Here is a 13,811-nt window from a genome sequence, read left to right as displayed (position 1 = left end):
TTATCAAGGGATGGGAAACTACAGAATGCTCAGCTCTATTCATTTAAAATTAACATCAGGAAACACAGACAGGAAGCCCCTTCTCAGACAAGGAAGAAAAAGGATTACCTAGAATCAGCATAGGAGGAGGATGCTGATTGTATAATTACATACCTCCTTCACAGCAGCTCCAGTCCATCAAGCAGATAGTATAGTTTATTTTTTACAGCACTAATTATGTAATTATCCATAACATTAAATCAGTTCCACCTGATTCAGTCTATCAGAGGTTTCCTGAAACATTCATTTGTTTATTATTTTTAAAAAGAACACTAAACTACCAATCATCTTGTATGTAAAACCAGTGTGGAGGCTGGCAAACTTTTCTTGAAAAAGATCTGTCAAATATGCCACTCTTGGCCCTTTGGGATAAATGGCAATTGAAATTTCATCTTAATATACCGTGTTGCTTCTACAAGCAACAGATTTCAGACCTGGTTATTTCCACTTATTTTAAGGTAAAGTTATTTTTCACCCTTAGGCACATACATATAGAGATAAACTTTAACAAATATTCCTGGCCACTTCATTTACTAAGTACCATTTGATAAACAGACAAAAATTGATAATGACAAAATATTTATTTTAACATTGCTAACTTTTAATAGTACACTGGAGAGAGGGGAAATTTTGGATAATTCCATCCAGAAAAATCAAGATATAGGCTCTATTAGTGTCTGACAGTTATATGCTAGGCACAGTGGAATCAAAGTGATCTAACCGGGACAATGCTTGGAGTCTAGTAGCAAGGTTCAGAATCACTATTCCAATTTGAAAATGTTTTGTGTCTCTGTAAAAATAGTTCATCCACATTTTTAATAAAGCCTCTTTAACACTGAGCATTTCAGGTCCTAGCTGAAAAAATATTGGCACCTACATGGGTCCAATTAAATAAGTAGCAATATACATATACAATTGTCCCTAGTTCTGGGCAATAATTCTGTAGTAAAACCACATTCTATATAATAGTCTTTATCTAACAGTTTAAAAAATCCTGCCAAGTAGCTAATTTCATTCAAGCTAAAAAACAAAAATAAAATCAACAGTCTTTCAAACATCCAAAGATTGCCGTCTTCCACGGTATTTCACATTTCCATTTCAACATTCAATTTCTTTAGACTGCTTTTGAGTCCTGCATAGACTATTATTCTGATGGGTATTTCTTTCACTCCAGAAAATACTTTTTAAATTAACCTTTTCAATTTAACTGAGGAGGACTTTCCTGGCAGCATAGTGGTTAAGCCTGTGTGCTTCCACTGCAGATGCACAGGTTTGATCCCTGGTCAGGGAACCAAGATCTCACATGTCTTGCAGTGCAGTCAAAAATAATTGAACAAAAACAAACAAACAATTTAACTAAGGAATAAAAGGAATTTTAAATATAATTGATTAAAAAAACTTTGAAAACTCAAATATTTTAGATTCTATTTAATATTTTGTGAGAGCAAATCTCATTATAGAATATTCCAATGGATCCCTCTCCACACATGGAGTTTCCACAGATTTCCAAAAACAAAGAAAAAAAGGAGGAGGAAGAAATACTAAATAGTGGTTTCACCTTCATTTACTTTAGATTTGATTATAAAATCAAGATATCCTCATAAAGCTTGAAACCTCCAATTAATCTATTACGTTTCTTTTTTAAACCTGTATCATGGAGAGCAACTCAAACTCATTTTTTTGTAAATGGGAGAAATAATTAGAGCAATTAAAATAATACACTAAGTGTTCTTCCTCAGAAATAACTGGTTCCTTTTAGACCTTTACAACTGGACAGAAGCATTTCACGTTGAAAATCGGATTTTCATACAGAAAATATCAGCTCGGTATTCTCTCAAGTACACATCTGCTGCTAGAAATGATCATACTTTTGACTTTAAAAAAACACTTCAATATTAGAACTATACATAAAGAAAGCTTTGTGATATAACTCACTGCTGAGTTAAAATACAGTGGGTATGGCAGATGCCTTAGCCTTAGCAAAGGCTTTTCTACTGGCTTGAAAAACAGAAAGAGAATTAGTTACCTATCTGGATTGATTCAACTTGATTTCTCTCAAAAAACAGATTCTCTCTTTGCTCTGCCACAGCAAATAGAGCACAGAGAATTTCAAAGGTAGGAGTAAACTTAAGAAGCCTTTCAGGTTATATGTTCTCACTAAACCTAATATTTTCTCCAAATTTTGAAAAGTGATATTACTCAGGTACCAAGAGCCTAAAGAAGAAAGATTTGAGAGAGTATGGGGCATGTTTCTGCTTCCATATAATACTTCTTGGTTTCATAGCTGAACACTAAGGTCTTTTAAGAACGCTCCCCCCACCAATATTTTATTAGGTAGTTCAAATAGTTTTAGTGCTACATCTCTGTATGTGATTTCTGATGAGTTCTAAGAATAAGTAAACACATGTTTCTGTCAAAGCATAGTTAAAGAAATGTAGTTTGTATAATAAATACTATATCTAGTGTAATAGTCCACAGTTTTATTAGAACTGAAAATCCTAATCAGACCTGACTGATTTTCAGAATATCCTATACTCTTCTCTCAAACACACCACTTCGTGGCATATATTTACACTCTAAGTTAAATAAAATTTACTTTGCCTTTGAACATTTTCATAATATACCACAAGAAAAACACAAAATGGTATTATGGGATTGAGGTTTGCTGTATTAATAGTTATTTACTTTAAAAATCCACTTATCTATCAACATTAGATTCATTAAATCAATAAATCAATACTGACTATTACAGGTACTTTCATTTGTATCTACACATATTAAGTATAATAGATTTTCTGATGTGTTAGTTAGCATTGGTTTAATAGTTACATTTTCAGATACTAGAGGTAAACATGCTTATTACTCATCATTTACATTTATTAATATGTCTATACTTCTGTCTAAAAATAGCAGTTGCTTTACAGAGAAATTGTTAACACTGAGAACTGTAGCTTGTCATTTATTCCATTATATGTATAAAAAACCCATAATATTCTGACATATGAGTCTATTTCAGACATACAAAATAGAACTCATCCTAGAAGCCACTTAATAAAATCCTTAGGGCAAATGAGTATATTTGAAGACCTGGTTACATCAGAAGATCATCATTCTCTGAATATGTTCTTTTGGTAATTGAGATCATTTCCTGTTACTGATTCTCAGCTTTATGCTTCAGGGAATTTGTGATAAGCTGTTTTTTTGTTCAGGATTTTCTATAATATTCTACCTGCCCTGGACTAGGAAAAGTCCCAGTTACTGGACTACAAGGCCCTAGGACAAAAAATCCCTTTTCCAGTAGTATACTATTGCTATTCTTATGACTCTATCATTTTCATAGTTTTTAAAAATGTAATCTAAAGGTGTAACCTCAGGCTTTAAAGTAATGAAGATGGTAAATGAATAAATAAAATATGCTCAATACCCATCTCTGATACCTCTTCAAAAGGAAGAAATGAAACTTCACACAGAAGAATCCAAACTTCAATAATATAAAAAAATAATCACTGACCAACCTAAAATAAATATTTATGGGTGGCAGGAGAAGAAGGGGACAACAGAGGATGAGTTGGCTGGATGGCATCACTGACTCGATGGACATGAGTCTGAGTGAACTCTGGGAGTTGGTGATGGACAGGGAGGCCTGGTGTGCTGCGATTCATGGGGTGGCAAAGAATTGGACACGAATGAGCGACTGAACTGAACTGAAATTGAATTAATTGAAGGGCAAAATCTGGGCTATTTCTATTCTATGAAAATGATTCAGAATTCCATATATGAAGATGGTAGAGATAAAAAGAAAATGCAAACCAATGTTAGACAAAAGCTATTTCTACAGGAAGAAATTTCAGGCACTTCCCTCTTCTAAACATTCATTAGTAATTTTTACTACTGGTCATTAAAAATCAATATCCATGTTGAATATTCATCTCATTGTTTCCTTTTAGAGTGGTTTAATGTTAAACATGATTAAAAAAAAAAAACTTATACCTTGTTTCTCTAGAATCATAATTGTAGCTAGAATTGTAGCACTGTAGCTAGAATTCTCTAGAATTGCAGCCATTGTAGTCTATATTGGCCAATGAGTTAATTTGCTGTTGTTGCGCTGTACTCAGTCGTGTCTGACTGTTGGCAGCCCAATGGACTGTAGTCTGTTGGGCTCCTGTGTCCATGGAATTTTCTAGGCAAGAATATTGGATCAGGTTCCCATTTCCTACTCCAGGGGATCTTCTGGACCTAGGAATTGAACCTGCATTTTTTGTGTCTTTTGCATAGCCAGGTGGATTCTTTAGCACTGGGAGTTAATTTAGAACCTTACAAAATAATTTTAAAGTTTAGTAGTTATTTTGCAATAATATTCACATGAGGTTTAAAGGTTAACAGTGACTAATTTTCCTCAAAAAAATTGTCTAACTTGAGTATAGAGCCTTTGCTACCACTTTCATTCTCAAACTATTATTTTATTTTTATAAATAAAGCAATGAATCTCTCTTGGTCACTGGTAATGAAAAGAGAACATCTTGTTTGTTACTTCACAAACTCAGAAATGTCACAAGCAAACCACAGTAACTACTCTCAACAATAAATGTCTTATCTAATGAATAATCATATAAGAACTCTTGTCCCCAAAACCAACACTAAGAAACCCCAATGTTTTTAGTAGATTTCTGAATATCATCTCACTCTTTTAAGTATCATTTTAAATTACATTTTAAAAATTCAAACAAGACATAGATTATGATTTTAACAAATTACTTCACTCACATATTCCATTATATTTCTTTGATTTTTAAATTCCTGTTTATTGGCTATAAACTCACGAGCATAAAAATCATGAATCCAGCTACCCCTCTATAGGCAAGACTACCAGTTCTGATTGGAACAAAGAAGTGATCTGATTTCCCACTTCACACATGGCCAGTATTTTTTAGATCTTTTTAAAAGTAACTATTAGTAGAGGCATTCTTTCAAATATCTTTAAATAGGAAATGTGATGTACAGATATGCTGTGCTAAGTCACTTCAGTCATGTCCAACACTTTTGTGACCCTATGGATGGTAGCCCACCAGCCTCCTCTGTCCATGGGATTCTCCAGGCAAGAATACTGGAGTGGGTTGCATGCCCTCCTCCAGGGGATCTTCCTGAACCAGAGATCAAACCCAGGTCTCTTTCGTCTCCTGCATTCACAGGCAGGTTTTTTACCACTAGCACCACCTGGGAAGCCCAGTTATGGATGGTGCTCTAAATTCTAAAGAGAATTCCAAAGTCCCCTGGCTCAGTCTTCTATATAATGTGGGACCCCTTTCTATAATATTAGAGGCCAGGTTATAAACTGGTGGCCTAAGGACCATTTGCAGCCCATACACATAGTCTATTTAGTCTGCACAGATTTTTTTTTTTTTTTACTTAAATCAACACATAAATCCAAATCTTGCCTTCTCTTGAAAATCCACCTGGAGAAGCATTTCTACTGCCCCTTTGGATGAACCATTCCCTCTCCACTTCTCCACAGGTCCCACCAACTCCCATCAGCCCACTTCATTCATCACCATCCTGGTGCTTTAAACATCTAAATATTTCTGTCAGTGACCACTGTTTTGGAGAAAAGGTTATCCACTCTGTGGCTAACATCTCCAAGAAAGGGAAGGGAACTCACAGCTTTGCAAGATGACCAACTTCACTGTGAGCAACCTAAACAGTAGAGAGACCTGTCTTGAATAATTTCCAGTTACTCTGTCTCCTCAGAAACAATGTGAGTCTACTCTCTCTTCCACGGGAAAGCTTTCTAGATATCTTAAGACAATTAACCTTCCTAGGTCTTTAGTTCTAATTTAACATCCCCAGAACTCCCAATAGTCCTCATAATAATATATTTTCAAGCCTACCCATGGCCCCCAGTATGCTTCTTTGAATGGATAAACCCCATTTATGATCAATTTTCAACTATTATTTATGAATCTGTTCATCATGTACTCTATCAATGTTGTTCTGCACATATAATAAGGTAATATTTCCTTGTTCTATAGCAATGATTTTCAAACTATCTGGTCTCAACACCCCTTTACACTTTTAAAATTCGAGACAGCAAAAGAGACACTGATGTATAGATCAGTCTTATTGACTCTGTGGGAGAGGGAGAGGGTGGGGAGGTTTGGGAGAATAGCATTGAAACATGTATAATATCATGTATGAAACGAGTCGCCAGTCCAGGTTCGATGCACGATACTGGATGCTTGGGGCTGGTGCACTGGGACGACCCAGAGGGAGGGTATGAGGAGGGAGGAGGGAGGAGGGTTCAGGATGGGGAACACAGGTATACCTGTGGTGGATTCATTTCGATATTTGGCAAAACTAATACAATATTGTAAAGTTTAAAAATAAAATAAAATTTAAAAAAAATTCATTGAAGATTCCAATGAACTTTTTGCTTAAGAGAGTTATGTGCATGATATTTATTGTATTAGAAATTAAAAATGAAATTTAAAAAATATTAGTTCACTTTAAAAATACATGGTAATATAATAGCAAATTTCTATGAATGATAATATAACAGCAAGTTTCTATGAAAAAATAAATGTTTTCCAAAACAACATAAATTAGTAAGAAAAGCAGTATACATTTTGAAAATATTTTTAGTGTCTAACTTAATTAAAGATAGCTGGATTTTTATAACTGTTTCTGCACTCACTCTGTTGCAAAATCACACATAGGTAGCCTCTGGGAAACTAGGGGAGAATGAAAGTACAAAATGTAAATAATATCTTAACATTATTACATATACTTGACCTTGTGGACCCCTTAAAAGGGTCTCTGGGACCCTCCAGGGGACCCCAGACAATATTTGGGATCCAATCATGTTTTCATTAATATGTCTTAGGTTTCCAGTCAGTTTCTCTAGCATCCATGGCATTTTTTTCACTTACCTTGAGCTTGGGGTTAACTAAAATCATTAGTCCTTTCTCAAACAAACTGCTGTCATGTCAATGCAGGCCTTATACATATACTTCCTCACAGATGCCATTTTGTTGCTTTTAGGTTACTCTTTGGTAGTAGACACTGTTGCTGCCCTGCCCAGGTCCCCTTAAGGCCAGCGTACCCATTAGCACCCAGCTGTTGTAATTGTTGGCTGACAACACACAGCAGCCCTCTTCCCTGAAGAATTTCTCAGTAATACTGGAGCCATCTTGCTTGGAAGCTATGTCTTCCTCTACATCAGGCAATGACAGACTGACAGATCAATAAATGTTACAGAGTACAAAAGGTCAGCCTCAAGGAAACAAGGTGAGACTAATTTTGGGTATCTATGCTCCAGAGTTCTAAGGAGATCAGACTAAAGCTCATCTCGAGTGAGACCACAATCTCCCTTAGCTTTTATCCCTTGTTCTTTCCTGCTTCCATCACTCCCTTTCTCCTAAGAACATATCCTTAATAAGTCACTTCAACAGGAATCTCCATCTCAGGCTCAACCTAAGACATTTTTCATTTCATCAAGATTATTACAATATCAACTCTACCATATATTATATTAACTAACCATCTCAGCTGTACATCTAAAATATGCTAAGAGTTCCATTATAAAGTACTGCAGTAGTTATTAGAGTGTGGTGGTCCCTGTACCACCAGCATCAGCATAACCTGGGAACTTGTTAGAACTGAAAATTCTCAGGCTCCAATCCAAACCTACTGAATCACAAAGTCCATCACAGAAATGTGCCATAAGCAACTAATCCACTACTGCTACTGCTGCTAAGTTGCTTCAGTCGTGTCCGACTCTGTGCAATCCCGTAGACGGCAGCCTGCCAGGCTCCCCCGCCCCTGGGACTCTCCAGGCAAGAACACTGGAGTGGGGTGCCACTACTGTTGGATATTTTCATTGTTTCTACTTTTTCCTATTATAAATAATGGTAAAATGAATATCAGTTCAGTTCAGTTCAGTCACTCAGTCGTGTCTGACTCTTGGTGACCCCATGAATCGCAGCACGCCAGGCCTCCCTGTCCATCACCAACTCCCAGAGTTCACCCAGACTCACATCCATCAAGTCAGCGATGCCATCCAGCCATCTCATCCTCTGTCGTCCCCTTCTCCTCCTGCCCCCAATCCCTCCCAGCATCAGAGTCTTTTCCAATGAGTCAATTCTTTGCATGAGGTGGCCAAAGTACTGGAGTTTCAGCTTTAGCATCATTCCTTCCAAAGAAATCCCAGGGCTGATCTCCTTCACAATGGACTGGTTGGATCTCCTTGCAGTCCAAGGGACTCTCAAGAGTCTTCTCCAACACCACAGTTCAAAAGCATCTATTCTTCGGCACTCAGCTTTTGTCACAGTCCAACTCTCACATCCATACATGACCACAGGAAAAACCATAGCCTTGACTACACGGACCTTCGTTGGCAAAGTAATGTCTCTGCTTTTGAATATGCTGTCTAGGTTGGTCATAACTTTCCTTCCAAGGAGCAAGCGTCTTTTAATTTCATGGCTGCAATCACCATCTGCAGTGATTTTGCAGCCCAGAAAAATAAAGTCTGACACTGTTTCCCCTGTTTCCCCATTTATTTCTCATAAAGTGATGGGACCAGATGCCATGATCTTCGTTTTCTGAATGTTGAGCTTTAAGCCAACTTTTTCACTCTCCTCTTTTACTTTCATCAAGAGGCTTTTGAGTTCCTCTTCACTTTCTGCCATAAGGGTGGTGTCATCTGCATATCTGAGGTTATTGATATTTCTCCTGGCAATCTTGATTCCAGCTTGTGTTTCTTCCAGCCCAGCATTTCTCATGATATACTCTGCATATAAGTTAAATAAACAGGGTGACAATATACAGCCTTGACGTACTCCTTTTCCTATTTGGAACCAGTCTGTTGTTCCATGTCCAGTTCTAACTGTTGCTTCCTGACCTGCATACAAATTTCTCAACAGGCAGATCAGGTGGTCTGGTATTCCCATCTCTTTCAGAATTTTCCACAGTTGATTGTGATCCACACAGTCAAAGGCTTTGGCATAGTCAATAAAGCAGAAATAGATGCTTTTCTGGAACTCTCTTGCTTTTTCCATGATCCAGCGGATGTTGGCAATTTGATCTCTGGTTCCTCTGCCTTTTCTAAAACCAGCTTGAACATCTGGAAGTTCACGGTTCACATATTGCTGAAGCCTGGCTTGGAGAATTTTGAGCATTACTTTACTAGAGTGTGAGATGAGTGTAATTGTGCGGTAGTTTGGGCATTCTTTGGCATTGGCTTTCTTTGGGATTGGAATGAAAACTGACCAATGAATGAATATACTTTCATGTAAAACTTGAAGAAGTTTTAAATGTACACATGTAAAATTTTCTGTACATTTCTAATTATTTTCTGCAGTATACTTTGATGTAAAAGCACTGCACCAAAAAGGAAGATAGATGAATAGAGGGAGAAATATATAATACAGCAAGCACAGCAAAATGTTAATGTTGGAATCCAAGCAAAGAATACAGGGATGTTCACTGCAAAATTCTTTTTACTTTTTCATATGTTTGAAATTTGTTGGGAAATGTTGAAAAAAATTATATTTTATGAAGCTAAATTCCTAGAATTGGAATAGATAATTCATAGTATGTGCACATCTTTAAACTTTGTGAAGTTAAAACATCAACCAGAAAGTGTCAGTTTCCTCACACTGTCAACACCACTTTTTAGTGCTTTTCAAATGTCTGCCAACTTGTTAGGGAAGAACTAGTAATTTATCTTTTAAATCATCATCTCCATGTACATTTTTGAAGTTAATATATAATGAACTGAAAAGCTTCCTAACATGCTTGGCTTCATATATGATGTTCGTTATTCGAACCATGAAACAGTAATCAAAATTTGAACACCTACTCAAGATCCCCTGGAGGAGAAAAATGGCAACCCACTCCAGTACCCTTGCCTGAAAAATCTGTTGGATGGAGGAGCCTGGAAGACTACAGTCCAGAGAGCTGCAAAGAGTCGGACACAACTGAGTGACTAAGCACTCAATATACTAAAAACATTACCCAAAAAAACCTTAAATCTATATATAAATCAGGGGCACTTACTTTATTACCAAACACAATATCCTCAAGAATAAATTGCAAAGTAAGTTATACAGGCAATGGGATTCCCTGCTGGTCCAGTGGCTAAAACTCCGAGCTCCCAATGCAGGGGGCTTGAGTTCAAACCCTGGTCAGGGAACTAGATCCCACATGTTGCAACTAAGACCTGGTGCAACCAAATATAAAAATCCCTTGGAGTACTTTAAAAAAAATAAATTTAATTTTAAAAATAAATAAAAAATAAATTATATAGGCAACAGTTACTTCCAGGCCAGCATAATACACAGACAGAAGGGGTTAGGGCTTAACTGTCACCAAAAAAAGTCTCCTTTCCCATTTTACCAGGATATTTGGAATTTGGAATTTAAGCATTATATTTCTTTCTTCATGTTGAAGCAATTAGATCCCCACTGATTCAATTTTAAAATTCAAGCATTTTACTTCAATATGGGTTCACATAATTATAGTTCATCCATAGGATGAAATGCAGTGGAGCCATTAAAAAATAACTAACTACAGATATCTACATCTACTGACATGGGAAGATCTCCATGCCATACTTGTTCATTGCAGAACACAAGTATGTATGTGTGTGTCTGACAGAAATATGCGTTGCATAAGGATACTTACCAAAATATTCATAGTGGTTACCTTCAGTTGAAGGATGTATGGGAGTTTTTATATATTTTTCTATTGTTTAATTTTACAATGGATGTATAAAAAATTTTATTAACAACATAAAGTACAATAAGTCTATTTTCATTTTGATAAAAAGAAAGTTGAAAATATCCCAGAAAACCATTATGCCATTATTAGTAGCTTATTAAATTTTAATTTAGCAAGATTTTCAAGTCAAGGTTAAAGTCCCCTAAGGAATGAGACCCAGATCCAGCATATTTTAAAGGACAAAGGAGAAGAATTAAAGGTAGACTAGGTAAAGAGATCTCCATCATACATTACTCAGCTGAGGTATAGGCCTGGTATTATCCTGAGGGGATTTTACTGGAAAAAATCAATAAGCAACGGAAGGCATCTGTAGTTTTTAGATCTAAGAGAAACCAAAAGGGTGAAGCCTTGTGACAAGCTGTACAGACCCAGAGTGAATCTTAACTTTACCACAGTTCCTGATTTCAATATTAGAGAAGAAAATACCTCTTAGAAATGATATTCACTTCTCCCCTTACAACAGGTTCAGGATCTGATGGCAGTTAATTTTTTAAATATATTTATCAGATTCAAACTTTTACTTTATGCTTTACAAAGACTGAAAAGGAGAACATGATATGTTAAATCACTCACCTCCACAGGAAGAAATGTCTGTACATGGGCAGATGTTCCTTGATGTGACACTGCAGTTCCATTTTTAACTTGAAAATGTGTTTTACACATGTAGCCATCAGAACAGTCCTGTGTTCCATCACCAAAGAATACATAAGAAAAAGCCAATTATTGTGAGAATTCATCATTCTAAGAACTACAGTGTCTCACAAGTTCCAAACCAAGCAATGAAAAACTAAGCATATTAAATGAGATGAGATAATATGGAAAAATTCATCCAATTCATCCTGCACACAGTAAGTATTCAATAAATAGAAGTTTTAAGCCCCTACTTTTATCACCTATTAATGATGTTTCCTCTTCTCATAGGTTAAATACCTTTTTCCCCCAAGCACTTCAAAACATAGAATTCATACAGCACCATAGGTTGGCAGCTGTTTAAAAATATATCAACTTATAGAAATGTCTTGTCATATAATTAATATTGATATACATTTAATAGAATATAGAGAAATAGAAATTTTAGGAGGACTTGCATCTTGAAGCTAGAAATGATCCACTGTTTCAATTTATTGCTCAAGGAAAGATCTCCATTAAGAGGTCCTGGAGAGGTAATCTTTCACCTCCTTCTGGAGCACTTCCAGGAACCCACATGTCACCCCCTTACACAACTACCACCTGCATTCTGGTATACAACACACTGTTCACTGAAAAACCTTAGTTCTATATTGCACTGAAGTGTGTCCATTGAACCTTAATTCACCAGTTCTAGTTATGCCTTCTGGAGTCTTAACTCGTTTTCAGAGCCATTCTTCAAAGAGTTGAAGATAATTTCCACTATTCTCAAATGTTGGAAGGTATCCAAGCCCTTTACCAGTTGCATTTCTCTCCTGCTTCTTATGTAATGAATGCATACTAAGTCACTTCAGTAGTGTCCAACTCTTTGTGACCCTATGGATGGTAGCCAGCCAGGCTCCTATGACCATGGGATTCTCCAGGCAAGAATACTGGAGTGGGTTGCCATGCCCTCCTCCAGGAGATCTTTCCAACCCAGGGATCAAACCTGTGTCTCTTAAGTGTCCTACATTGGCAGCCAGGTTCTTTACCATTAGTGTCAGTTCAGTTCAGTTCAGTCGCTCAGTCATGTCTGACTCTTTGAAACCCCATGGACTGCAGCACACTAGGCTTCACTGTCCATCACAGACTCCTGGAGCCTGCTCAAACTCATGTCCATCGAGTCAGTGATGCCATCCAACCATCTCATACCCTATCGTCCCCTTCTCCTCCTGCCTTCAATATTTCCCAGCATCAGGGTCTTTTCAAATGAGTCAGCTCTTCGCATCAGGTGGCCAAACTATTGGAGTTTCAGCTTCTGCTTCAGTCCTTCCAATGAATATTCAGGACTGATTTCCTTCAGGATGGACTGGTTTGATCTCCTTGCAGTCCAAGGGACTCTCAAGAGTCTTCTCCCACACCACAGTTCAAAAGCATCAATTTTTCAGCACTCAGCTTTCTTTATGGTCTAACTCTCACATCCATACATGACCACTGGAAAAACTACAGCTTTGACTAGATGGACCTTTGTTGACAAAGTAATGTCTCTGCTTTTTAATATGCTGTCTAGGTTGGTCATAGATTTTCTTCCAAAGAGCAAGCCTCTTTTATTTATTCTTTTTTCTTTTTTTGGAGTAAATTTCAGACACCAGAATCACCTTGTCAATATGGATCCTGGGGATCATGGATACACATTTATTTATTTAATGGCCATGTTGTGCTTTTTGTGGGATCTTAATTCCCCAACCAGGGAATTCACCTGGGCCCTCGGCACTGCGAGCATGGAGTCCTAACCACTGAACCACCAGGGAACTCCCTGGATGTACATCATGCATAGCTACCGCACCCAAGGGCAATGGCAGGAAACATTCCTCGCTGGATGTATTACTACGTCCTTGAGCAAGCCTCTTTTAATTTCATGGCTGCAGTCACCATCTGCAGTGATTTCGGAGCCCCAAAAAATAAAGTCTCTCACTGTTTCCATTATTTCCCCATCTATTTGCCATGAAGTGATGGGACTGGATGCCATGATCTTAGTTTTTTGAAGACTGAGTTTTAAGCCAACTGTTTCACTCTCCTCTTTCATTTTCATCAAGAGGCTCTTTAGTTCTTCACTTTCTGCCATGAGAATAGTGTCATCTGCATGTGTAAGGTTATTGATATTTCTCCTGGCAATCTTGATTCCAGCTTGTGTTTCATCCAGCCAAGCATTTCTCATGATGTACACTGCATATAAGTTAAATAAAGCAGGGTGACAATATACAGCCTTGACATACTCCTTTCCCAATCTGGAACCAGTCTGTTGTTCCATGTCTGGTTCTAACTGTTGCTTCTTGACCTGCATACAGATTTCTCAAGAGGCAGGTCAGGTGGTCTGGTATTCCCATCTCTTG

The 13,811-nt window shown here is 37.1% G+C and overlaps 1 protein-coding gene across 4 annotated transcripts in view; it reads right to left on the bottom strand.

The window, feature by feature from the left end:
- The window catches only part of ATG10 (autophagy related 10), a 262,954-nt gene that overhangs the window by 174,652 nt on the left and 74,491 nt on the right, over window positions 1-13,811 (bottom strand). For all 4 annotated transcript variants that reach the window (XM_086412856.1, XM_086412857.1, XM_086412858.1 and 1 more), the window contains one exon: window positions 11,386-11,493. In XM_086412856.1, coding sequence (XP_086268982.1) covers window positions 11,386-11,493 — 108 coding nt within the window. The remainder of the gene's footprint in view (window positions 1-11,385; window positions 11,494-13,811) is intronic.

This window comes from Bos grunniens, chromosome 7, assembly GCF_055505025.1.
Source record: "Bos grunniens cultivar Pamir isolate PY7600 chromosome 7, Bosgru_T2T1.0, whole genome shotgun sequence".
In the NCBI taxonomy this organism is placed as follows: domain Eukaryota; kingdom Metazoa; phylum Chordata; class Mammalia; order Artiodactyla; family Bovidae; genus Bos; species Bos grunniens.
The sequence above is the reverse complement of the archived record's forward strand: the minus strand, read 5'-3'. Positions and strand labels throughout refer to the sequence as shown.